Source organism: Danio aesculapii, chromosome 15 (assembly GCF_903798145.1).
Source record: "Danio aesculapii chromosome 15, fDanAes4.1, whole genome shotgun sequence".
NCBI lineage: Eukaryota > Metazoa > Chordata > Actinopteri > Cypriniformes > Danionidae > Danio > Danio aesculapii.
Genome location: NC_079449.1, coordinates 33,171,016 through 33,198,132, shown reverse-complemented (window position 1 = coordinate 33,198,132; position 27,117 = coordinate 33,171,016). Strand labels below are relative to the sequence as shown.

The 27,117-nt window shown below is 36.5% G+C and overlaps 4 protein-coding genes across 5 annotated transcripts; 3 read left to right on the top strand and 1 right to left on the bottom strand.

The window, feature by feature from the left end:
• The first annotated feature begins 2,598 nt into the window (after positions 1-2,598).
• or94a1 (odorant receptor, family 94, subfamily A, member 1) lies at positions 2,599-3,571 on the top strand. The gene has a single exon (XM_056474473.1). The coding sequence runs from the start codon at positions 2,599-2,601 to the stop codon at positions 3,553-3,555; it is 957 nt and encodes a 318-aa protein (XP_056330448.1). The 3' UTR covers positions 3,556-3,571.
• A 6,185-nt stretch (positions 3,572-9,756) lies between these two features.
• On the bottom strand, positions 9,757-12,229 carry LOC130242166 (piggyBac transposable element-derived protein 3-like). The gene is made up of 3 exons (XM_056474186.1): positions 12,055-12,229; positions 11,653-11,766; positions 9,757-11,459 (listed from the first exon to the last, which is right to left on the bottom strand). Exons 1-3 carry the CDS (start codon positions 12,080-12,082, stop codon positions 9,757-9,759), a joined length of 1,845 nt encoding a protein of 614 aa, XP_056330161.1. The 5' UTR covers positions 12,083-12,229.
• A 4,334-nt stretch (positions 12,230-16,563) lies between these two features.
• LOC130241300 (odorant receptor 131-2) lies at positions 16,564-17,511 on the top strand. The gene has a single exon (XM_056472998.1). The coding sequence runs from the start codon at positions 16,564-16,566 to the stop codon at positions 17,509-17,511; it is 948 nt and encodes a 315-aa protein (XP_056328973.1).
• A 3,213-nt stretch (positions 17,512-20,724) lies between these two features.
• On the top strand, positions 20,725-23,704 carry diabloa (diablo, IAP-binding mitochondrial protein a). 2 transcript variants are annotated; one of them, XM_056473576.1, is made up of 6 exons: positions 20,725-20,953; positions 21,041-21,173; positions 22,138-22,260; positions 22,351-22,461; positions 22,627-22,723; positions 23,129-23,704. In XM_056473576.1, exons 1-6 carry the CDS (start codon positions 20,826-20,828, stop codon positions 23,332-23,334), a joined length of 798 nt encoding a protein of 265 aa, XP_056329551.1. In that variant the 5' UTR covers positions 20,725-20,825; the 3' UTR covers positions 23,335-23,704. The 2 variants fall into 2 exon arrangements, with proteins under 2 accessions (XP_056329551.1, XP_056329550.1); XM_056473575.1 differs by having other exon boundaries at positions 22,135-22,260; positions 23,129-23,700.
• The last annotated feature ends 3,413 nt before the right edge of the window (positions 23,705-27,117 follow it).

The following is a 27,117-nucleotide window of genomic DNA, read 5'->3' as shown; positions in this document are numbered from 1 at the left end:
GTGTTGTGTCTTGTTTACTTTTGTGACAAGTAATTGTGTATTAAGTGGGATAATGTACACTCATGTTGTTGTTGTTTTTGTAGAATATAGCCTTTCAGTTTTATACAACAGTTCTCATCTTCGTGCCGAGTTGCCGATAAATCTCTCAGCCTTTATTTGATAAGCCTTTATTAGATTTGATTCTTTATTGCTGGGTTTTATTATATATTTTATTTATACATAGTTTTTATTGTGTGAGAACAACCACATTATTTTCCTTTACATAATATTACTTTTGACAAGGTAATGCGCAAATTGAAGTGGTGTGATAAGTGTGGGGTGACAATGACACGCACACACGCACGCACACACACACACACACACACACACGCACACACACAGAATGATGTCTATTCTGGCATCATGCTAAGTATCTTGATGACAAGTTAAACAGTTGGACATTTTTTAAAATAAGCTTTTAATATGTTATATTTATTTACTTATACTTACCACCATGATCAGATGATGTTCTGTGTGCACTTTATTGAAGATCAAAATTAAAATGCTTAACTGTTGGAAAAAAAGATTTTACAAATATTCACGAAAACTGTAAGAGGCTAATATTAGTAATTAATTATAACTTTTTACCATTAAGTAAGACTGATCCAAAACGTACTTATTTCCTTGTCTGAAAGGACAATGGCTTTGAAGAATGCATCAAAGATTATTATCATAAACATGAGTGCAAATTTTGGGACGTTTCACCTATGAGGGTTTGAATCAGAGACTCAAAACTTGCTGTGTTTAAGAAAGCGACTGTCTTCTCTGTGCCAAACTTCATAACTTTCGCATGTAATCTAACATATAATAGGTGATTAGGTACCATGCACGGGCCCCTAACAAGGTTTGGGGTTTATACTCACAGATTAAGCTTGGCCTCTAATGACTAAATAAATAAATAAATAAATAGCATTGATTGAGTTAGATTTAAAAATTAAAAGCAGAAGAAAATTATTAACCATCTGATTGATGTACTTTGTATCAGTCACAGAGATAACAGTGCAACTCTAAAACCACACTAAAGCCCTGATTGCACCTGGTATTAAGATAAGTTTTTTTTTTTAATCTGACCACAAGTGGAAAATTAAATGTGTCTCTCTTTTGTCCACTTTTGACCACTTTCAACCACCTCTCCGACAGGGATGAGTCTGTGTCCGCTTTCACCTAAAGGTTCTTTATTGCCATTGATGGTTCCATGAAGAACCTTTAATGTCTGTAAGAAATCAAAATGTACAATGGTTAGTTTGCTAGCGCACATTGTTATTATTTTATCAACAATTAATCTGTGCAAGTTAATCCACTGAAAAATTTTTTTGTTTTGATAATCTTTAATCAAAATCTGACCATTTGCTTTCATGCATGGAGTGGCCTTTTTTTTTTTTTTTTTTTTTACATCCAATGATGTACAAAAAAAGCTCCGCCACCTACTTAGATCAACATTTCATTTAAGTACATCAGCATGCTGAAAAAATAACTAATAACTTTCGGTACACGCAGATCATTTGACATCAGAAGTGGCTTATATGAAAGGCAAAGGCCTCTAGATTACGCTTATTTTACCAAAATAAGATACGATCATGTCTTGATTTTTTATTATTTAATTAGGACAGTAAAGTCTGACTTTGCTTAGACAAAAGTTTCATCACTTAACAGAAGTAATGTACAGTATAGAATATAAGGTCATGGATCAGTGAATAAAGAGTTAATTTTGTGTATGACTCTGATGACCTTGGTGGACTGCATCCACACATCTCTGCATTGAATCCAATAACTTAAAGTCATCTGGAATGGCAAAGAAAGCGTTATAGCAGGACACCCAGAGTTCATCACAATTATCTGGATTATTATCTGGTTCCAATATGTCTTCTGCAGTATTTGTGAAGATTGAGATGCAGTTGAACACATGTATCATCAGAAAAATCTTAACTTCTGCCACTTTTCCAAATGATCAACTAGAATTTGTTGCTCTTACAACTGGGATCGGCGACAAGATTTTTGTCAGGTAGTGTATAATATTCATGAAACTTATATATTTCACAACAGTTTTTTAAAGTTTCTTTTGATTGTTCAAATGTTCTTCAATCTTTGAAAAACTTTTCATTAAATTTTTTCTTTGGGAAATTAAAAAGGCTTCTCATATAAAACCCTTTCTTACGCAAAAAATATTACATATATTACATTTTGTATTTTACTCGATTGTATTCAATATGACCATGCCTCAGAGCTTCACACCAATTCCCAACACACAGGCAAATCTAAACTTAGCTCTAGATGTCATCAGCTACACTAGCGTCACTCATCTCTGTCAAACTCTATATAAATGTCTGTTATAAAGCATACTTCATCATGTGGCTCATGCAGGTAAAGTTATGAACAGGACTGAATCAGTAAGATTCCAGCAAGATTATGTAACATATCTATCATATCTTTCAAAGTCAATTCTTTGCATTTGAAACATATTGATAATGTACCTAATCATTGTATATATTATTCCAAGTATTATTTGTATTTATGTCATTGCTGCTCGTTGTTTTTTTATTGTCAGATGTGTTGTGCAGAATGTCCATTCATAACAGCAGTGGCGATGAGCAGATGCAGCTGATTCAGGTGGACCCCGTCCGGAGGAACATCTCACTGGCGCTGACGCAGGTCATCGTGTGGCCCTTCATCTATCTCATCTTCCTCATGCTCCTTATATTCTCCAAAAAGGAGACTTTCACAACTGAGACTCGCTATATACTGTTCGGACACTCTTTGTTGGTAGATTTAACGTTTCTTCTTTTGACAGACTTTGTGGTGCTTTTATCATACAACCTAGTTTTATTACCACTGCAGTTCTGTATCCCCGTTTGCATGCTCATGGAAACGGTTGCAGTAAGTGCACCTCTGACCGTCGGCGCTATGTGTGTGGAACGTTATGTGGCCATTTGTCTGCCTCTAAGACACCATGCCATCTCCACCTCCAGAAGAGCCTTCATGGTGATTTTATTGATTTGGATCGTGAGCTCCATAAACCCGTTTATTGACATGTTCATTCTCGTCAGCACGGCCTCGCATGAATACTTGACTCAGCTCACGCACTGCCACTATGAGATTATGATCCCCGAAAAGATCCGCGTGTTCGCCAGGGGTTTGTTGTATATTGTGGGGCTCGTGGTTATTTTAATAATTGAGATTTTTTGCTATGTAATGATTTATCTTGCTGCTCGTGCCGCATCTGGCGACAATAAGAAATCTGCGTCGAAAGGGCAGCGCACTATTTCTCTGCACATCCTTCAGCTGTTTTTATGCACTGCGGAGGTGATGTGCCCTTACATTGAGTCTGTGGTCATGCAGTATGATATTCAGTCATATCTGACCGTACGATTTATAAACTTCCTGGCATTCAGCATCACTTCTAGAGCGGTCAGCCCTCTTGTGTATGGCTTTAGAGATGAGAAATTCTATGCAGCGATGGTTTACTTTATCAGATGCAAAAACAACACGATTACATCTGACATTGATAAGCAAACATGAAGGTACATGTTTGTAAAAGGTAAATATATGCTAAAACATCTGTTGAGTTTACTAAATGTGACTGAAAATTTGTACGTAATTAAAAAAAATGAGATAATTTTTATTGAGAGCATTACATAAGCCTTTTGATGCGTATTTTTGAATGACTTGCTTTACTAAGTTGTACTTATTCGATTGTGCATATGTACTTAACTGCATTACTGAAATATATTCGAAGAGTTATGCAAAAACCTGTAAATACTATCTAAAACTTTCTTTTAAAATGAGCATTTTTCTCAGGCACTTGTGGGTATGTAATTTCAATTTTATTTCAATGAATAGGGTATTTTTCATTGCCCATGAAGTGAAATAACTTCACATAAACATACATGTAGGAAGTTGAGAAAAATTTTCATTTTTGAAGAAAATTTCAGGTGACATTTAGAGATCTCTTCATATGTAAAATTGTCAGATACAGTAAGTAGATTAACTTATATTTAACCATTTATTTATAGTTGCAGATTTTAATGGGCTTATATAATTATTAGATTGATGTTCATTTTTAAATGTTTACACTGGGAAATAAGTCAGATTAACAGATAAGTTTATGCAACATATAATAACATATTCATCTCTTTTAACAATATGTTGGTAATAATACCAAATGCAATACAAACAACCAAGTGTCACGCTCAAAACATTTTATTTGATATTTATTGAGCATAAACTGGATCATATTTCATCATTTAAACACACTTAATCAAAGAATGTGTCTGATGAGTCCTTTTCAGTTCTCAGTTGAGTCTTTCCCTCAATTTTTTTACATACTTTAAGTACCATAACGTTTCCTTTAACAGCAGACATGACCAAATCAACTCAAAACAAACCAAGCACTCCCTTTTTCATCTCACGTAGAATGTATATTTAATGTATTTTAAGTGTAGTTTATTTATAAACTAATTTCGAGAGGATCACGTGCTTATGATCAACACGGCTGGGTCCTTATTAGCTCCGTAATCTGCCCCATTAGATGAATAGGGAAGCATTATAAATAACCAGAGTTTTTCACTCCGGTTATCTTTGTCTTGAAGCTTCCCCCCCTTCCACCCCTACTTCCTCCCCCTTTTCCGATAGGGCGACACGGTGGCCCAGTGGCTAGCACTGTTGCCTCACAGCAAGAACACTGCTGGTCCAACTTCCTATCGGGGTGGTTGGTGTTTCTGTGCGAAGTTTACATGTTCACCCGTGTTCGCGTGGGGTTCCCCGGTTTCCTCCCACCGTCCAAAAACATAAACCATAGCCAATTGACTAAAGCAAATTATCACCTAAGACAACCTTAGTTTACACTTCTCACACGACGACAAGCAGGAGTTCTCGAGACCTACCTGAGCTCGAACTCTCCTCTCACCCTTCTAATGGGAGGAAGCCCCGGGCTCGAGGAAATTACGAGCTCAGTGCTCTCTCCCGGGACACCATGCCAAATATGCTTTATTGATTATCAGCTAAGTGTGAACTCTTGAAATTTCCATTACTGAAAATCATAACATTATATTCATAACGTTACATTTTCTAGTGCCACTAAAGCACTAGTGCTGACATTTACTTTGTTACTAAAAGATTTTCAGCAAATTTAAGGGTTTAAAATATTTTGCTGTGCCTTGAAACAGACACCATCGTTCAGTGTTTACTTAATTTGAACTGAAACATAAAGAAAGGCCAGGGCATTTTGATCAGCTCCTGCCTTTTTTAAAAATAGCCAATAGCATTTCTTTAAAACTCAGCTTAACTCTTTTAACTACTTTTGACAGCTTATGACAAGCCACTGAGCGAATAGCAATGCTGAGTCTGTTTCCTTCTAATCTTCTCCATGTGACTTTAAAATATGTCTATTAGCATTACATATTAGCAGGTTCGATATGTTTGGTGGCCTGCACTTACATTCACATGACTCATTCAAGAATTGAAGGGACATTTTGAGGGTTTCTATTAATTTTCCTTGAACTGGAATGGTAAACAGTAAAACAAATGTATAATTACAGTAAAATGAACTGAGTTGACATTTTCCACCATTTTGTGCTGCTAACCTCAAAACATGGCATATCTAAAACAGAATTGTATGCATTTTCATCATATTCTAGTATTATTCTAGTAGTTGACAAAAGGTGGTGTATCTATATCCTAAACATTTTGGACAAATCAATAAAAGAAGAATAAATGACATGACTTAGTGCCTTCCAGAATTTCCCGCCAGAGAAAGTTACATTACTTGGAGAAAATTACACATTTTTTAACATCAGCCTTTAAGTTAATATTTTCAAAACAGAATGTCCCTAAACACATATAAATGTATTTTTTACAACCCTAAATCAGAAAAGTTTGGACGATGTGCAAAATTCAAATAAAAAAACAAGGGATTTCTAAATTTACTTTCACTTTTGGATGTACTGAGTGTTTATTTGCATTACAGTTGCCTTTCTATCAGCTGAATCAGTGATTTTTACCCACAGAACAGCCGTTCACCAGATATTTTCTCTCTTTTGGACTATTCTCTGTAAACACTAGAAACCAATTTTTGTTCTTGCAACAAGTTTCGAAAAAAGTTGGAACATTAAAACATGTAATGTTGCCATCCTTTTCACAACATTTAAAAGACGTTTTAGGACTGAAGACACCCAGTGATGAAATGTTTCAGGTGTAATTTTGTCCCATTCTTCCTGCAAACAAGTCTTAAGGTGGGCAATAGTACAGGGTCTTCATTGTTGCATTTTGCACTCCAAAATGTGCCACACATTCTCTATTGAAGACAGATCAGGACTGCGGGCAGGCCAGTCAAAGACCTGTATACTCTTCCTCTACAGCCAGGACTCTGTAGTGTGTGCAGAAGGTAGTTTTGCATTGTCTTGTTGAAATATGCATGGGTGTCCTTAGAAAAAGAGGCAACATATTGTGCTCCAAAATCTCTATGTACTTTTCAGCATTAATGGTGCCATCACAGAAGTGCAAGTTACCTTTGCCAAGGGCACTGACACAACCCCATACCATGACAGACCCAGGCTTTTGTACTTGTTGCTGGTAACAGTCTGGATGATCCTTTCCTTTTTTGGTCCGGCACACACAGCATCCATTTCTCCTAAAAAAAATATCAGAAACACTTATTCATCTGACCACAGTACATGTTTGCACTGTGTAATGGTCCATCCCAGATGTCTCCGAGCCCAGGGAAGCTAATGGCACTTCTGGACACTGTTAACATAGGGCTTCCTTTTGGCACAGTACAGTTTTAACTGGCATTGATTTCCTTGAATCTTTTAATGATGTTAAGCACTGTTGAAGTTGAAATATTAAAATGTTTCCTATTGTTCTTTGACAGAACATTGTTTTCAAATCATTTTCTCACATATTTTGTTGGCAAACTGGCGATCCTCTGCCCATCTTTGCTACTAAAGGATTAGACCTTTATCTGGAGACACAAATTGTACCTACCATTCTAAAATCATCCATATCTGATCAACTTCGTCCTTGTTATCTTTGGATTGTAGCAAGCTGTATGCACTACAGCATTCTGTGTGACACAAACATAAAACCAGAATTCATTCACCCCAACAGTAAGTACAGTCTGTTTATCCCCTATATTTGTTTGGGCTTTATGTGCTATTCAACATAGATGATAATTATTGTTTGAACAAGTGGCCAGTTTCAACTGCAGCTTGAGTGTCTATTTATAGTGTATAGGGGGAGGGCATTTCAGAATCTAGAGAGCATTTGATTGGACAGAATATCTGACGAGCAGCTGAAATGCAGAGTGATATCAACAAAACCTTTGATCCACACTGAGGTAAGTAAAAGACATGTGTTTTGAATGTTTTTAACCTCAAAGGTGAATGTTTTGATTGTTTTGAAGCGCACTAGCACTGTACAATAAACAAAAAAAAAAATCAATTCAGTTCTTTCTACCTGATGTCAAAACTACAACAAATTGACATCTACACTACATGACAAAAGTCTTGTTACCTATTCAAGTTTTAGGAACAACAGTTAATAAATTGACTTCTAGTTGATCGTTTGGCATCAGAAGTGGATTATATGAAAGGTGAAAACCTCTAGATTACGCTTATTTTACTAAAATAAAATCTGATCATCCCTTGATTTTGAATTATTTAATTAGGACAATATTAGGTCTGACTGATGGTGCAGTAGAAAAAGAAAGTATATTGTGCATGACTCCCATGAGCTTGGAGGACTGCATCCATACATCTCTGCAATGACTCAAATAACTTATTAATAAAGTCATCTGGAATGGCAAAGGAAGCGTTCTTGCAGGACTCCCAGAGTTCACCAAGATTATTCGGATTCATCTTCAGTGCCTCCTCCTTCATCTTACCCCAGACATGCTTAATAATCTTCATGTCTGCTGACTGGGCTGGCCAATCCTGGAGCTCTTTGACCTTCTTTGCTTGCAGGATCTTTGCTGTGGAGGCTGAAGTATGAGAAGGAGCGCTATCCTGCTAAAGAATTTGCCCTCTCCTGTGGTTTGTAATGTAATTGGCAGCACAAATGTCTAGATATCTCAGGCTGTTAATGTTGACATCCACTCTGTAGATCTCTCACACACCCCCATACTGAATGTGACCCCAAACAATGATTTTTCCTTCACCAAACTTGACTGATTTCTGTGAGAATCTTGGGTCCATGCTGGTTTCAATAGGTCTTCTGCAGTATTTGTGAAGATTGGGACGCAGTTCAACAGGTGATTCATCAGAAAAATCTATCTTCTGCCACTTTTCCAAATGATCAACTAGAAGTCAAGTTATTATCTGATGCTCTTACAACTGGGATCGACAACAACACTTTTGTCAGGTAGTGTGTACGGGGGCTGAGAGAGCTCAACATGCTGCAACTTAAGAAAACATGCAAATCCTCACAATGCAACACAAATTGAAAATGCACTCACAATGTGAAGTTTATTTATAAACTAATTTCGAAAGGATCACATGTTTATGATTGCTTGCGGCTGGTCCTGCATTATCCAATTTATGATTCACCAATCAGACGATTCCCTAGCCACTATCAATACCCTAAGTTCCATATCACAGCCATCTTCGGTTTGAAGAATTCCTGCTTCCACATCTACTTCTCCTCCTTTTCTAGATGGGTGACACAGTGGCCCAGTGGTTTGCACTGTTGCCTCACAGCAAGAACGTCACTGGTTCTGGTCATTACCAAGCCAGCTGACGTTTCTGTGCGGAGTTTACACGTTCTCCCTGTGCTCACGTGGGTTTCCTCTGGGTTCTCCGGTTTCCTCCCACTGTCCAAAAACATGCAACATAAGTTAATTGACTAATTCAAATGGCACCATAGACATGCACCTAGTAAGTAGTTATCTCTTAAGAGCAATCACTATCTGTTCATTAACTACTATAGCAGGGGAGTTCTCGAGATCTACCTGAGCTCTAACTTCGGACTTGCCTTGCAAATGGGAGGAAGCCCCAGGCTCAAGGATCTTAGGAGCCCAGGGCTCTCTCCCGGGACAGCATGCCAAACAAGCTTTATAATCAATCATCAGCTAAGATATTTGTTGGTGTTTTTTATCTGTTTGCATGTGTTTTCTTAAGTTACAGTGCGTTAAGCTAAAATTGTCGTCAAAGAAGTCCTGTAATTGATTTTTGATGCTGGTTAATGTTAATTTGATGTTGTTTTGAAACCAAGGTAGTTTAACCCCTTCAGACCTGAATTATGTTCCAAATTTCAGAAAAATATAAAAGTATATTTTCAAAGTTCTTGAGGCTCCCATTAATGAGATCAAATTATTATTTTTTTAATTCATCACTCTTTAGGGGTATTTTTTTTTTGTCCATTGTAGTGGACATCAGGTCCAAACAGTTGTACTTCCCTAACATTATACCATCATAAAATAAAAAAAAAACCACACAAAAAAGTTAGTATACACTTGAAGTTTATTTTCAAGGTCACAAACATCAACAATGTAACATTTTCACTTTAATTTCTTGGTTTTTATTTTTAGATTGCACATTGTTTATAACAAACTAAACATCTTTAGAATCAATCAATTCAGTCATGTTAGACATGCACCCATTTTCTCTTTTTATGTCACAAACTAAACAGTATAACATTTCAACTTCAATTTTAGGGTTTTTACTTCCTAAATTGCACATTTGTTTACGAACTGAACATCTGCGATTAAATCAAGTGGTCATGTTAGAGTCATTTTCGGTGTGCCTCTTTGAAACAATTTCTCTGTGACACAAAGCAATAGTGCACCTTGCACTTATCACAGAAGACATGTGTTTTTCCAGAACAACCTGGCAGTTTGCATCTTGTTGCTTCTTTTTTCCCATCATAATTTGGCATGTGGTCCACCATATCTTTTTGGACTTCAGGAACTGGCCCACGTTCCATTGCACCTCTTTTTTCTCTAGTTGCATTATGGGGAGTAGGGTCGGTACTGGTGGTGTCAGAATTGCTTGGTCTTCCTCGTTTTCTTGAAACATGCGGCTTCCCAGCACACACAAGCACTTCAGCCACATTCATTTTGAAATCAAGAAGATCCATGATTTTCTGTGGCTGAGTTCCCTTGCTTTCATGGTCTCTGCGATACTCAAGCCAACTGTTCACCACAGCAAAATCAAAGGCATGAAAAATCATGCGCAGTGGCCATTTGCGAGATCTGATATCAATCCTGTAAAGGCTGATTAGTTGATCAAGCTTGTCCACCCCTCCCATGGCCTTGTTGTATTTCTTCACAACCTCTGGACGCTTGACCTTCAGATACTGCTTCTCTTTTTGATCCCACCTCTGAACTTCATCTTCTTCTCCAACACCAACAAAGTTGGAAGCCAGCACAACAGAGCGATTATCAAACCACTTCACCAGAACAATCTTTCCATCTCTACTTCGAACTTGATCATGGTTTCCCCGCTCTTTCTTTGACATTTCCTTGTCTGTCTTTAGTGGAGGATTTGCAAAACGACAAATCCTTGCTGTTCCAGCAGCATGGATTTTCTTTTCTGCAAGAACTTCAAGAACATTGTAAGTGGTGAAGTAATTGTCAAAATAGATCTTATGGTTGGGAGCCTTGATTCTCTGGCACAAGTGCGTGACAACAGAAGCGCCATGGCCTAAAACCTTTTTGCTTTGCTCAGAAAGCTCTGTTGTGGCACCTTGGTAGATGAGGAAATCATAAGCAAGCCCACTTTTGCCACAAAGGAAATACAACTTCACTCCCCATGGTGTAGGTTTCCCTTTGACATACTGGAGCACAGAGAGTTTTCCCCTGAAAGGCACAATCTGCTCATCAACACAAAGCTCTTCCTCCAGTTGTAGCTGCAGACAGCGTTTCCTTATGGACTCATAGAGTGGCCTGACCTTAAAGAACACATCAGTGTCTTCCGGAGGCCTCTCATAGTTGTTCACAACATGCAGGTTGGAGCGGAGCTGAAAAAAACGATCTCGAGACATGGTATCCTTGAAAATTCCATTATTGATTCTGGAGGACCAGTACATTCTCACTCTGGGAATACCAAGCACGCCCATCGCCATATGTAGGCCAACAAGGACTTCAATCTCAGAAGCTGAAGCATGTTTGTAACCCTTGACTGCCTTTTGTTCCGCATATATATTGGTCATTGTGCTCATCAGTTCAAACATCTCACTTGGAACATACTGCTTGAAATAGCCATATGGTGTTAGTGGCTCAGGAGGGTCAGTGGAAGGACTTTCCCATGTAGTCTGTACTGGGGTAAAGGGGGTCTGACGCCAATGAATATCACTTTTCTTTGTGACATTACAAAGTAATGGTTCTACATCTGCATCATGATCTTCTCTGTCTTCTTGATCCTGACTTTCCTCTGCCTCAACCTCAATTTCTCCCCCTACCTCTGGTAACAGTGGCTCATCTCTGTCTTGCCCTGAAATTGTTAGCAGAAACTGCCCCTTACAAAACAACATAAATGTTTTATATTCTAATTCATATTGATACAATATTATAAAACCATATATGCAGATAAATGGTATAGCAGAATTCAATTAATTGAGGAGCATTTCATTGTAATAAAAGCCTTAACTAATTAATTAACTAACTATCCCTAATCCTACACGTACCAACTGTTGGAGATCTATCAACTGTATCTCCATCTTCCTCATCACTCAACATATTGTCCACATCTGAGACATTTCCATCTGCTATACATTCAAGGACTTCAAGAACTGTGTACTCTGCATATGAAATAGTTTCAACAAAAAATTAGTGCATTGATATACATTTTGAATATAAAAAAGCTCGATCAGCATTGCTGGAGATTTAATTTTAATAACAGACCTTTGAACCCACTGTCCATCGTAATGGACAAACATATTTGAAAAAATCCTGATCTAAAGCTTGCAATTCTACAATCGATTTGTAACTTTAATTAGTAAGTTAAATCCCTCTTTTTTACATACAATCTATGAAATATCTGCAAACATATCAATACATCTGAATAAAACCATGTAAATGTGGCTTACTTCTGTGTTTGGAATGAAGTGCTGCCATGCTGCTTTTTAGTTCAGTGGATTTTTTTCAAATTACATCATGCAGAGCCTTACTGCCATTTGATTGGATGAAAAATGTCCACTTTCATGGACTGTAGGCTTAAAATTTGGTGAAATGCTCCGGAAGTGAAAAAAACATGGGATGTCATGTGATGTCCATTGTAATGGACGCAGGGTCTGAAGGGGTTAAATGCATTATAGCAATATAAAATCCAGTGTACATTTGCAATTGAAGCTTTCAGATAGATAATATTTTTAACAGATATTTTTCAGATAACTTTTCTTATAATACTTGTTGTGTCGTTATTTTGGTGGTCAAAATGGCATCCGCTCATGGATGTCAAATAAACGCAAGGTTTTGACATGAAATCCGTTTTTATTTTTAACATGTTTTTTTTTTTTTTTTTACTTCATGCTTGATGTCAATTTGATGTCGTTTTGACATCAATGTGCCTACTGGGACATTTGCTGCAGATTTGTCAGGTGCAAATCCATGATGTGAATTTCCTATTTCAGCACATCCCAGCAGCCCTCTACTGGATTGAAATCTGATGATTGTGGAGGCTGCCTGAGAAGTAAACTCATTTTCATGTTCGCTGTGTTCATTAAAGGATGGACATGTGTTGGTGTGTAATGTTGCCAATGTTTGTCATGAAAATACAATGCACGATGAATCAAGTTGTTTATGTCAATTTCTGACCTGACCATCTGAATGTTGCTGCAGAAATTGAGACTCGGTCAACCTTTATCCTTATTTTGTCTAGTTTTCCGTACTGAAAAAAAAAAACAGCTTAAACCAGCCTAGGTTGGTTGGCTGGTTTTAGAGGGGTTTTGGCCATTTCCAGGCTGGTTTCCCGCCATTTTCAGCCTGGTCTTAGCTGGTCAGGCTGGAAAACAACCAGCTAAAACCAGCTTGACCAGCCTAGCCAGGCTGGGAGCCCAGCCAAAACCAATGATTTAGCTGGTCATTTTCCAGCCTGACCAGCTAAGGCCAGTCTGGAAATGGCTAGAAACCAGCCTGGAAATGGCCAAAACCCCTCTAAAACCAGGCTGGTCAACCCGCTGAAACCAGCCAACCAGCCAAGGCTGGTTTAAGCTGGAATTTTCAGCAGGGTTGGTAAACCTGTATGAATTATAGCCTCAGACTGCTGACAGTAGTGTCACAACCGTGCTCTTCTGTAGCTCATGTGCTTCATGGTTTGATGCGTTGTATGTTTCTGCAGACCTTGGATATATTGAGTGTTTATTTGAGTTACAGTTGCCTTCTATCAGTTGAATCAGTCTGGTCATTCTCCTCTGACCTCTGACATCAACGAGGCATTTTCACCCACAGAACTACAGTTCACCGGATATTTTCTCTCTTTCGGACTATTATCTGTAAACACTAGAGATGATTGCGCATGACAGTCTAAGACCAGCCTGTCTGGCACCAGAAACTACTTCAATTACTTGTCTTGCTCATTCTGATGCTCAGTTTACACTTCAGCAGACTGATGTGACCATGTTACTGCCACATGATTGCTTGACCAATAAGTAGGGCCAGACAGAATCTGAGGACATTTTTTGCTATTTCTGTGCAGAATATTGTAAGAAATCTTAAAAATAGTATAACTAATATATATATATATATATATATATATATATATATATATATATATATATATATATATATATATATATATATATATATATATATATATAAAATTTTTTTTACTTTTATTTAATGTTTACAATGCAAATCCTATTAGATCCACTTACTTGGTAAACAAAGCAAGTCTCTTATTTAATATATCTACTAAAGGACAGAACATACTATTTTACAAACTGTATTGAAAATTAATCATATGGATATTTTCATACTAGTCAATACTATTACTGAAATTAATAAAAAAAATGAATAAATATACATTTACACACATTTACACATATAAATAAATAGACTAAGTGATGGGCTAAAAATCTGCAGATTTCTGCGTGCGCAGATTCCGTGTGGGCCTACTAATAAGCATGGCCAGACAGAACCTTAAGAAATGTTTTGATATTTCTCTGCAGAATTTTTTTTTTTGTTAGTTTTTTTTAAAAATCTGTGGATGTACGCAGAATGTTTTTAGGAGTGCAGTATCTAAAAACCTAAAACAAGAAATAAAAAAAATACTTTTATTTAAGGTACAATGCTAATTCAATTAGATCTTCTTATTTGGTAAACAAAACAAGCATCTCATATACTGGCAACTAGCTCTCTGCAACTCTCACATGGTTGCCCACTGAAGCTAAGCAGGGCTGTGCCTGGTCAGTACCTGGATGGCAGACCACATGGGAAAGCTAGGTTGCTGTCGAAAGTGGTGTTAGTGAGGGCGATCAACCTATGGTCTGTGTTGGTCCTAACGCCCCAGTATTGTGAAGGGGACTCTATACTACTCAGTGAACGCCGTCTTTTGGATGAGATGTTAAAATGAGGTCCTGACTTTCTCTGGTCATTAAAAATGAGTAGGGGTTTAACCCCTGCATCCTGGCCAAAGTTGCCCACTGGCCTCTTTCCATCATGGCCTCCTAACCATACCCATATCATAATTGGCTTCATCACTCTGTCTCCTATCCATCAATCCCTTGGTGTATGGCGTTGCATCATCCAGGTGGATTCTGCACACTGGTGGTGGATGAGGAGATTCCCCCCAATGTGTAAAGGGCTTTGAGTGTCCAGAAAAGTGCTGTATAAATGTAAGGAATTATTATTTTATATTATTATTGTTATATAATATATCTACTAAAACTGAATTGTAAATAAATTGTATAAACATTTGCATATTAATCAATGATATTACTGAAATTAATATAAATATAATATAATATAAATATTTTTTACACACAGTAAATAAATAATGGGCTAAAAAATCTGCTGGTTTCTGAGCACACCGATTCAGTGTGGGTCTGCTAATACAATATTTTCATTAATGATCAGTTGAACAGATGTACCTAATAAGTGGTGCACTCTTAACCCAAATAGTTGACTTTTCTAAAGAAATTGTGAAGAAACTAATTGCCTTAAACCACTTAAATTTTCACTAACTAAACAGTCCTAGATAAATTATCAGAGAACTTAAGATTCTACTGTGTGTAGAGCAGTTTAAGGTGATAAGTGTCCGAGTTTGCTGTAGGACAGCATTGCAAGAATGTGATTATAAATGGAATAACACATCAATTAAAATTAGCTTACAGAAAGAAGCTAAATAGTAACAGTTTTATCTTTAAGGCTGCAAATTACTGCATGCACATTTGTGATCCTGGACCACAAAACATCATAAGTGTCAACTGAAGTTGGCAAATTGATCACCTGAAACTGGATTAAATGTTTTCCATTCATACTTTTTCATGATTTGAAAATGAGAAAATCTGGAATCTAAATGATCAAAACAATCTAAATACTGAGACAATTGCCAATAAAGTTGTCCAAATTATGTTCTCAGCAATGCATATTACTAATAAAAAAATGAGTTTTGATCTTTTGATATATCTATAGTAGAAATTTACCAAATATCGGCAGCACGGTGGTGCAGTGGGTAGCACAATCGCCTCACACCTTCGAGCCCAGGCTGGGTCAGTTAGCATTTCTGTGTGGAGTATGCATGTTCTCTGTGTTGGTGTGGGTTTCCTCCGGGTGCTCTGGTTTCCCCCACAAGTCCAAAAACATGTGGTATAAGTGAATTGGGTAGGCTAAATTGTCTGTAGTGTATGTGTGTGAATGAGTGTGTATGGATGTTAGCTAGTGACTGGAAAAACATAAGACTGGTTTTGTGGTCCAATCACATTTAACAGATACATATACACATATATAAGTTATACACACAGTAGATTCTGTATGTGGAATGTCACATCCATGATAGAGAAAGGCAGAAAATGAAAGAAAGTGTAACTAAATGACTCAAAAAAAACTAAGAAACACAATCTTGCCTACTGCCATTCCAGTTGATTGTCCTATTTTAATCATTTTTATTCTAGCATATGAACTACAATGTAAGTATTGACTTGTACCAGCTATCAAATAAAAAAAGCATGATTGTGTCTCAATGCACCCTGTCAATCCCCTAAACACAAGTGCATCTAAATTTGGCTCTATAAGTCATCAGCTATGCAGAGCTCGTCCACAGGAGTTTACTGTCAAACTCTATATAAACTCTATGTTCAGTGCGCTTCATCATTTAATATAGGTTACTCGATGGTCAAAGTAGAGTGTCACTGCCAGTAAGTTGTGGGTTTGTAGGGAAGATTATATGTGATATTTTCACATATAACCTTATGTGAGCTTGAATCATGAAAACTGTATATCCTACTTTATTATTTGTAGGTTATTTATGTAATAGTCTATTTATTGACAACAGATTATTTAATACAGAACTTGGATGTAGCTATAGGCTTTGGTGATAATGAGGGATGTAAATTATGTCAGTGTTTCATCTTTCTTTTCTGTCAGATGTGTTGTGCAGAATGTCCATTCATAACAGCAGTGGCGATGAGCAGATGCAGCTGATTCAGGTGGACCCCGTCCGGAGGAACATCTCACTGGCGCTGACGCAGGTCATCGTGTGGCCCTTCATCTATCTCATCTTCCTCATGCTCCTTATATTCTCCAAAAAGGAGACTTTCACAACTGAGACTCGCTATATACTGTTTGGACACTCTTTGTTGGTCGACCTGATATTTATTTGCCTGACAGACTTTGTTGTGCTTTTATCATACAACCTAGTTTTATTACCACTGCAGTTCTGTATTCCCATCTGCATGCTTATGGAGGCCGTCACAGCATGTGCTCCACTGACCATCATAGCCATGTGTGTGGAGCGTTATGTGGCCATTTGCCTGCCTCTAAGACACCATGCCATCTCCACCTCCAGAAGAGCCTTCATGGTGATTTTATTAATTTGGATCGTGAGCTCCATAAACCCGTTTATTGACATGTTCATTCTCGTCAGCACGGCCTCGCATGAATACTTGACTCAGCTCACACACTGCCACTATGAGATTATGATCCCCGAAAAGATCCGCGTGTTCGCCAGGGGTTTGTTGTATATTGTGGGGCTCGTGGTTATTTTAATAATTGAGATTTTTTGCTATGTAATGATTTATCTTGCTGCTCGTGCCGCATCTGGCGACAATAAGAAATCTGCGTCGAAAGGGCAGCGCACTATTTCTCTGCACATCCTTCAGCTGTTTTTATGCACTGCGGAGGTGATGTGCCCTTACATTGAGTCTGTGGTCATGCAGTATGATATTCAGTCATATCTGACCGTACGATTTATAAACTTCCTGGCATTCAGCATCACTTCTAGAGCGGTCAGCCCTCTTGTGTATGGCTTTAGAGATGAGAAATTCTATGCAGCGATGGTTTACTTTATCAGATGCAAAAACAACACAATCTCACAATTACATGAATAACTCAAAAAGATGGATCACATCTTTACATTTCTATGACATTTTTGTTTCATATATTCGAGGCACACTAAAACATGTTAAGCAGTTTCTTGTGAGTATTTTGTGATTACCAATTGTTTTTCTGTTTATTTATGGTTGAGAATTGCATTTGGGAGGTTGATCTCTGCTTCTGAAAAAAAAAAAAAAAAAAAACAGCTTAAACCAGCCTATGCTGGTTGGCTGGTTTTAGCTGGTCAACCTGGTTTTAGAGGGGTTTGGACCACATCCAGGCTGGTTTCCAGCCATTTCCAGCCTGGTCTTAGCTGGTCAGGCTGGGAGATGACCAAAAACCAGCTTGACCAGTCAAGCCAGGCTGGGAGCCCAACCAAAACCAGCTATGTCTAGCTTAAACCAGGCTGGTCAGTCTGGATTTAGCTGTTTTTTTTTTTTTGGCCTGACCAGCTAAGACCAGAAACTAATCGACTTTTGATGTTAAAAATTCGACTTTACAATTTAGCAAAGTGACTTTTATTGATATTTTAGTACTTTTAAATATTATTATATACACTGTATATGATCAATTAGTCCTGACAGCATATGTTTTAGGTCATTGTAACTTATTAAACTAAGTCAATCATGTTCTAACTTAATTTTATAAGTTATGCAAGCAGTTTTAAGTCAGTTTAACATAATATTTCAAAAGTTCAATGGATTCATTAAATCAGCTTAAAAATTTTAAGCAACCAGGATTTATTTTTACAGTGTATAAGAAATAATTCAGAGAGAAGTCTGAAAATAGCAGAACATGTACTAGTTTATTGAAATATTTTTGCATCATAATATACAACAGCAATCCACACAATATATCACTTTAAACGATTAAAAATGTTAATTAAAGTCTTTTTTTCAAAGTTAAAAGTTGTTGGAAGAAAGAAATAGGGCACAAATCAATGCAATTATAAATACATGGGGGAAAAACATGAATCACAAAATACAGAATACTATTTACATGACATGTTTTTTGCAGTGTTTTTTTCTTTCTTGTTTTGTTTTTATTAAAAGTAATTGATAATTGCTCCATTATGATTCTTCATAACACTCCATAATATCCAGAGTTTGTATTTGTCTGGCATGTCCTGATATTTTATCCTACCCATCAGATGCTACCAACACTGTATTTGAATGGTTCTGCGGTAGGGATTAGGTAGGTTAGGGTAATATTACAGCTTCATCACATTACTTCACATTAAAATTTACACTGGTGGCAAAATCTGATGGGTAGGATATTGCATTATCAAAATGTGCTACCTCCTTTTTGAATGAGAGGTAGGACAATCTGACAAGCTAGGACAAATCGACAGAACACCGGCCAGTAAGTGCTTTGGAAGGTGCCTCTCACTATCAGTATATTGTTTAATAGCGACCTCTCTTGGTCGGATTGAGCATTATTAGTGGAATAAAGACTTTTCCTTACATTATATTAACTTGCATGATTTGTAAAAAAGGATTTATTGATAAGTATCGCATGACATGAAATATTATTAAAGATTACACACTGCATTGTCAAATCCAGTTTATGTCATGCAGTACTCTGCAAAAATCACCTCAAAGTTTAAAACATAAATGTTTACACAAGATAAAATCATAGTTTTTTTTAACATTACAAAGCTATTAAAGCATCCTAAACATGTAGTATGTAGGCACAGTCAGTCTCATCATTAAACAAGTACAGTTATGTAAATAATATTAAAGGAACGTCATCAATCAAATGCCATAATGTCTGCTGCATGTGTGGCCTTTGCATTCCACTCTGACATGATGCAATCATGGCTTCAAAACAGCCTTTACTGTGCATGATTTCTGTGTATTCCTGTGATTTGGACCCTGAGCTCTATAAACCCTTTGTTTACATGTACATTCTTATACTGCTGCCTAAGATAAGCACTTGAGGGGTTTCATCACTATTGTTGTGTACTTTTTTCTTTGCACGAATGTTTAAAAGTGCTTTATATAACATGTTTTTTCTCCACCATTAAACATTTACCATGAATGTTCAGTTTGGTGCAGCTGATTTTAAATTAAATAGCAACAATATTGGCCAACAGATATATGCACAGTTAAGAATTAATAATGAACGATTAAAAAAAAAAAATAAATAAATAAATAAATTGTAATTATTATTATGAATATGACAGGTTAAATGTTTTAAAACATCTTGCTAAAAATGGGACTGTTCTACATGCTTTGGGGATTCCTATATTGAGAATTATGAGTAACACTTTATAATAAGGTTGTATTAGTTTTGTTAGTTCATGACCAGTATTTACTAACAATACATTTATTACAGTACTATTTCATCTTTAAACAGCATCATCTTTTGTTCATGTTACTTACGGAAATAGTTATGCATAGTTAGTCTATGTTAACTCATTGTGCATAAACTAATGTTAACAAGCATGCATTTTTATTTTAATAATGCATAAGTAAACAAACTATTATCAATAAATACTATACAAGTAATGTTCATTTTTATGCTTGTAAATAACTAACGAAAACTTATGGTAAAGTGTGACCAAATTATAAGATAGCCTATGTTTTTTCTGTTTGTCTTACTAAAAATCTTTCTAAAAAATATATACTTTCAATTATAATTTAAAAACTCATCAAGAGCTCTTTTTCTGCGTTACATTTAAGGCATGACAAGAATGAACTGTACAAATAGTCCTGACTAATTGTCTCCCAGCATGCTGATACACAACAGTTGAGAAACTGCTCAAACCAATTCACCGTGCCTTTTCAAAGCTGAAAGATAAGCTATTAGTTGAGGTCGATTGAATTGGGCTATCAAGGCCACGAAAGCACTGTAAACACAGTAGCTATTGCTCCCCATGTTGTCTTGACAGAGATATTTTTGTCTACTAAGGTTTCCTTATCAAGTGGGATTGTTTTTCTGACACACCTCTGAGACGAACATGCACACGCATACTCAGTGTCTGTTATGTTCTCAACACACACACACACACTGTTATGACAGAGCAGAGGGTCACCATGTGCTTACAGCTAACTAATGTTTACCACAGTCCTTTGTGCTGACGTAGTGTACACATGCGTCAAACCCTATCTTTCCTTGAACTTAAACCAGTAAAATCAAGATTAGGGGTCCGAATAAACGGATCAATATAGCCTGCATAAAGGGGCAGAGTCCCATTAGCAAAGTATAAATACAGGTGGGCAGTGCTGTCAGTTTTAAAAATTCAAGAGCTTCACGCAGAAATAAAAACAGGCTTTAGGGATACATATAATAATTCTTTATAGTTTGTATTAAACTATTAAGCAATATGCAGGCTGTTAAAAACTGCGGTTTGTGCGCTAGTGGGAGTTTTCTTAAAGGCCGGACCGACTTCCTGCTCGCCCGGAGAAATATGGCTGTGCTGCGGATGAGCGCCGCATGCGTTCAGCTTCTCAAGTAAGACTGGATAGTAGATATGCATGTTGAGAAGTGGTTTTATAAGTAAATCTATGCAGTGTCTAATGTGTGTTTCTTATATTAAAGGGATAAGACCAGCGTTCTGTGCAACAGCTCTGTTCATCAGCGACTCATCCTCCAGTGCCTGCCAAAGGTTGCTCGATCCAATGCAATCCCGTTCAGTGTCGGCAGTGGGCTCTGCGCGGTGCCTTTCACACAAGTAATAACCTTAATTTTTAAAATTATTATTATTTTTAAACTTGTAAAATAATTTGTAAAATGCAGCAACGGAGACTTAAGACGGCGACCGCGATGATATACGCGTTTGTTTATTTGAACAAAGATGATTCTGACTCGGTTCGCATTAGCGATTCGATTCTTTTAGTACTTCAGCAAAGTGACAGGTCTACTGAGATAGAAACATGAAACAAATCAGCAATAATTCTAGGAAAATTATAAGGGACGTTTTAAATAGTTTTCCTGAGGGAAATTATTTATAACTTTACCACAAAATAAAAAAAGGTTTTGTAGTTAACCCATGGAAACCTCAAATTATCCATTGTTTTGCTACGCTAATCATAGTTTAACATTTGTATTTGTTGTAAAAATGGTTATACATCATTTTCCCCCCTTTTAGATGTATGTGAATCAGTGTAGTATATCAAAAACCATAGTTACTTTTCATAAGGGTAAAGGTTACTGTATTTTATGCGTACATATTTACTTCTTTGCTACAAAATCCACTTTTTACAACAAACCTTTAATACTTGATGCATACATTTTTGTTTGTGTATCACAGAAGAATTTCTGGCACTGTTTTGACTTATTTACACAGGTTCTAAAGTGATAAAAATTACCATAATCACCACATTTAGCGTGGCACACAGCATTTTTATTATAATCTTTTTTCAAATTAGCAAAATGTACACCATAAATGCCTTTTTTTGTTGTTGTTGTTGTTGCCATTTCGTATCCTTCCATCTTAAAAATAAATCCATTGTTTTCTATTGGTTCAGAGTGAACAAAAAGCAATTAAATCAAACTACAAGTCTGAACACAGTGTTAATTCACAAAAATGAATCAGCTCATTACATCATTCTTTTTCGAATCAATCACTATATAATATTACATATCACTATTTTGACGTCTACAATAAAAATTTTCTTTTTTTCTTTCTCCAGCAGGTTGAAAACCTCTCGCATGAATCCCTGATACGTCGAGCATCATGTCTGGTCACAGACAGCGCCAACACTTATCTCTCTCAGACAACACTAGCCCTTGTGGACGCCCTCACACAGTACGCCAAGGTAACACTTATAAACATTATTTATTGATCATGACGATTTATGAGTGAATTATCAAATTAACTGACTTTACTAACTGCTCTTCCCCCATAGGCACTACATACACTCATCAGCCTTCAGAAGCGATACATCACCTCAATAGGGAAACTGAGCCCTGCTGAAGAGGACAGCATTTGGCAGGTCATCATTGGCCAGCGGGTGGAGGTAAGTGCTCTGTTTATTTACTTTTTATAGAACAAGGTTCTAAGTGCTGTTGACCTAATGCAACCAGATTGATCTTGATTAGTTGGACTGATTAACAGACCTTGTTGATTTCGTACTTGTTATCTAAGTTCACAGCATTGACAGTGTCCGTCTCTCTCTTTCCAGGTTAGCGATCGATTGGAAGAATGTAAACGCTTCGAGTCAAACTGGATGAACGCCATCAACATCTGCGAGTTGTCAGCAGAAGCAGCCTACAATTCAGGTATGTTGATGAATTACGCTTAATTGATAAACGTATATCTTTTAAAGGGATAGTTCACCCAAAAATGAAAATCATTTGTTTATCCTCCACTTGTTCCAAACTAGTTTGAGCTTTTTATATTGAAAACAAATTAAGATATATTGAAGAATGCTGGAAAAACAAACAACCATTGACTTATTAGTATTATTACTCCCTACTATTGATGTCAATGACTACTTTTTCCAGCTTTCTTCGAAATGTCCTGTTTTGTGATCAAGAGAATAAATAAATTCATAAGTTTAGAACCACTTGAGGATTAGGAAATGTTAATTTATGGGTGAACAATTCCTTTAATAAACAAATAAACTGTACATATGATTGTGATGTGGTCTGTTAATTGATTCAATCCTAATCTTTTTTGTACAGGAGCCGAGCATGCATGCACTGCAACGAAGACTAATCTGCAAGTGGCTCAATCTAAAGTGGAAGAGATTAGGAAGATCTCAAAAGAAGCAGAGAAAAAACTGGCAGAAACAAAAGCTGAAGAAATCCAGAGAATGGCCGAGTACGCCTCCAGCATTGACATCCACGATCTGGAAGACGTTCCAGAGGCCTACCTCCGTGAAGACTAGAAAAACGAAATGCACAGACTTTCTTTAGTTTGCCATTTCTGTAGTGAGCAGCGAATCAGCAATGAGTTTCAATGAATCCAGAATGCACCTTGACTTGAATTTACCATCAGTATAGATTATGAAAAGTAATGGAAAAAGTGTTCATGACATAGAACAACTAAGTAATTTATTTGAAATAACTTGTATTCAGTGATTTAATGCTGCCTGTAAGTTGCTTTGGAAATAATATTGATGTATATTTGTATATATGTATATATATATTTTAATGTCTATTAAATATCACCGGCTGTCGTGATATTGCAGTGTACTTTCACAAAGATGCAATCAATCTGTTTTATATTTGTAAAAGACTGTTATTTATTATGTTAATAAATGCAATTTTATTAAGACGTTTTTGCAAAGTGTGTAAAGTAATTACATGCTGGAATAGTTGGTGGTTCATTCCTCTGTGGCGACCCCTGAAAAATAAGAGACTAAGCTAAAGGAAAATTAACGGATGCATGAATTATGATGCCTGGGCTGTTTGATATCGAACTGATTTATTCATTTTCTTTTCGGCTTAGTCCCTTTATTAATTTGGGGTTGCCACAGCGGAATGAACTGCCAACTTATCCAACATATGTTTTTTGTAGCGGATGCCTTTCCAGCTGCAACCCATTACTGGGAAACATCCATACACACTCATTCACACGCATACGCTACAGACCGTTTAGCCTACCCAACTCAACTATACCACATGTCTTTGGACTTGTGGGGGAAACTGGAGCACCCGGAGGAAACCCACGCGAACATGGAGCGAACATACAAACTCCACACAGAAATGCCAACTGACCCAGTCAAGGCTCAAACCAGCGACGTTCTTTCTGTGAGGTGAACGTGCTACCCACTGTGCCACCATGCAGCCCTAACTGATTTATATATTAATGCTTTTCAGTTATGTATTTATTATTGATATATTAAATATTTGCAGTGTAAAATCTTTTTCTTGTGCATTATAAAAGTTTTCATTCATGCATATTTTTAATTAAAGATTAAATTGCATGATTTTTATTTACAAAATATTCATAAACTCCATTTAAAGCTGCTCACGGTTGAAAACCTTTATGTAAAAGTTTAGTGTTTTCACCAACAGAGGGCAATGTCATGCCTTCTAAGGAAAACAATTTGGAAGCATGATACGGTTTCGACTAAAATAAGTGCATTTTTCCACAAAGTACAATGCATACGCATAATTTCTATATCTAACCCTTAGTTATTTGAAACTGGCTTTTTAAAATTATTTTATAACAAGCCTCAGTCACCAATTACAGTACTATTGCTGAACTTTTTACTATAAAATCAATGATAACTACATCTGTCTTTTTGCTTAATGTGTACTTTTGCACACAGATTAAACAGATGAAAGTTGAAAATATGTATTTGTTATAAATTATATTTAATAAACTAAAGGTAAAATAAAACTATATGCAGCAATACTTATTACATTCCAGCAGATGCTGTCCAATGTATTCATTGTTCATTGAGGCTTAAGGTTGCCTATTTATGGGTGGCCTATTTATCCAAAAATATATATTTTTTTCAAATTCCCATTTCTTTGTCAAACTAATAATAAAACTTACTTTTAAAAATGTACTACATTTCTATTATATATATTTTTTCATATTATTCAACCTCCTTTAAGGTGTCAAAATCACTGTTTTCACCTTGTCAGACACCCAGAGTTTTAAACTTCAACAATGAAAATAACATTTTAAAATATTATTTATCTGGTAACTATTAATGCATCTTAATTACAGCACAAGTAAAGTAAAATAAGCACAAGTAAAATAATTTAAACATTTTATAGGTATTAATGTGAGACTATTATCAATATAAATTTTTATACAAAATATAGCTGTCGCACAGTATCAGTGTCATTTCCACCACAACACTAATTTCGCTTTAAAAAGTTTGTGTGAAAGATTGTTTAGGTGCTTTCTAAGAAAATTAATAGTGACATCAGACCACATGTTCAAGATGGAGAGAATTTAAATTTTCATCAACAGCACATTAAGAGAAATCTTGGTAAATATTGCTTGATAAAGTAATACATATATTCTACGTCATTTCTAAACATGCTGTACCTTCAAAGGTGTTTTTAAAAACCAAACAAAATTAAGGTAAATAAGAGTATTTTATATACATGAAATACTAGTATCAATTCAAAGCTAATCAGTGAAGCTATCTTTAATGTTTTCACAATAAACTGTAGAAATGTCATTTCCACATCACTGCCCCCTGTGGTGGAAAAGACAGCATGTGGTGGAAATGAGATTTAAAACACAATTGATAAGGACTGCGAAAGTGCAGGGGTTGGACAATGACACTGAAACACTGGCCAACTTAGTGTTGGAGGTTTCATGGCTAAATTTGAGCAGCTGGTGGCCAGTTTTCATTGATCGCACATTCCACCAGTAATAACAGAGGGTGAAGGTTTAATTAGCAGAGTAATAGCACAATTTTGCTTAAAATATTGCAATGCACACAACATTATGTCATATGCTGACATATCAGAGCTAAAAAGAGGATAAACTGTTGGTGTGCGTCTCGCTGGCACATCTGTGACTAAGACAGCAATTCTTCGTAATGTATGAAGAGCCACGGTATCCACAGTAATGTCAGCAAACCACCAAGAAGAAGAACCACATCCAACAGGAGTAACTATGGACGCAATAGACGAATTACCAACCTACAGCACACATGACGTCACAAGGGTTCTCGGTTGCTTTTTTCTTTGTCTAGGGATAACCTCGGTTTTTAGCACTGTACAAAGTTTTGACTCTGGTAATCTTGAACATTATTTCTTGCACATGACCACACAGAACAAAATTGTTGGCATCTAAAGACTTGTAGGACTCTCTCTTGTATAATCACTTGGAGTTTCATGGATGAGAGATGTATTTCGGGCTGGATGCTTGGCCATTTCGTCTTATCCAATATCCATTGGGACGGTGCTATCGCAGATGGACCTGTCCGATGAACACCGCTCATGTTAACGTTAATTTTGCCAAATAACTGTGCTTATCATTGGGTGAAAAGCTGTTATAATACGCTGAGAGCATTACGTAAATAATAAATATAATATATATAACTTATTTCTAAGATAACAACAAACTCTGTACCGCATCGAATGTCATTCCCTCGCTGTAAATGCTAGTGCTCCCGGGTTTTTTCTGCAACCTTGCTGCGTGCGCATTCTGAATGTTTACAAACATATAGTAAGCTGTCTGAAAGGGATGTCCGGGTGCTAACACCGATTGTGTCAAACAAATACCAAACAATTCAAAGAGTTTCTAAAACTTTACAGGTGAGTTGCCAAAATGAAGAAAAGCAATGATTTTCTTTGAATTACTACCAAGAACATAAATTATGCAGGAATAGGATAAATTATTTTAACAAGTTATCAGATTTGCAGCTGGAAGGGCATCTGCTTCGTAAAACATGTGCTGGATAAATTGTCGGTTCATTCTGCTGGGACGACCCCAGATTAAAAAAGAGCCGAAAAGAAATGAATGAAGTTATCAGATGCCATTAGGAACTAGTAGAATTAAGAAAACTTTCTCCTCTCCATATAAATATTTGTGTGTGTGCTGTGCATCAAGTTCCAGAAAAGAGTTTCATACATTCAGAAAAGGACCAATAAACATGATTGATCGGTGTAAATGGCACCACTCAGCTGGGGATTTATAACTCTTGGAAGACATAAATAAAACACTAGGATCATGGAAAGCGTGCCCAGCATGG

Excerpts from the sequence above, each read along its gene's own strand:
- or94a1 (XM_056474473.1), top strand. The coding sequence starts at position 2,599 with ATGTCCATTCATAACAGCAGTGGCGATGAGCAGATGCAGCTGATTCAG.
- LOC130242166 (XM_056474186.1), bottom strand. The coding sequence starts at position 12,082 with ATGGCAGCACTTCATTCCAAACACAGAA. Across the intron at positions 11,767-12,054 it reads ACTTCATTCCAAACACAGAA|AGTACACAGTTCTTGAAGTC; the intron begins GTAAGCCACATT and ends TTTCATATGCAG. Across the intron at positions 11,460-11,652 it reads TGATAGATCTCCAACAGTTG|GGCAAGACAGAGATGAGCCA; the intron begins GTACGTGTAGGA and ends TAACAATTTCAG.
- LOC130241300 (XM_056472998.1), top strand. The coding sequence starts at position 16,564 with ATGTCCATTCATAACAGCAGTGGCGATGAGCAGATGCAGCTGATTCAG.
- diabloa (XM_056473575.1), top strand. The coding sequence starts at position 20,826 with ATGCAGGCTGTTAAAAACTGCGGTTTGTGCGCTAGTGGGAGTTTTCTT. Across the intron at positions 22,462-22,626 it reads TCATTGGCCAGCGGGTGGAG|GTTAGCGATCGATTGGAAGA; the intron begins GTAAGTGCTCTG and ends CTCTCTTTCCAG. Across the intron at positions 22,724-23,128 it reads AGAAGCAGCCTACAATTCAG|GAGCCGAGCATGCATGCACT; the intron begins GTATGTTGATGA and ends TTTTTTGTACAG.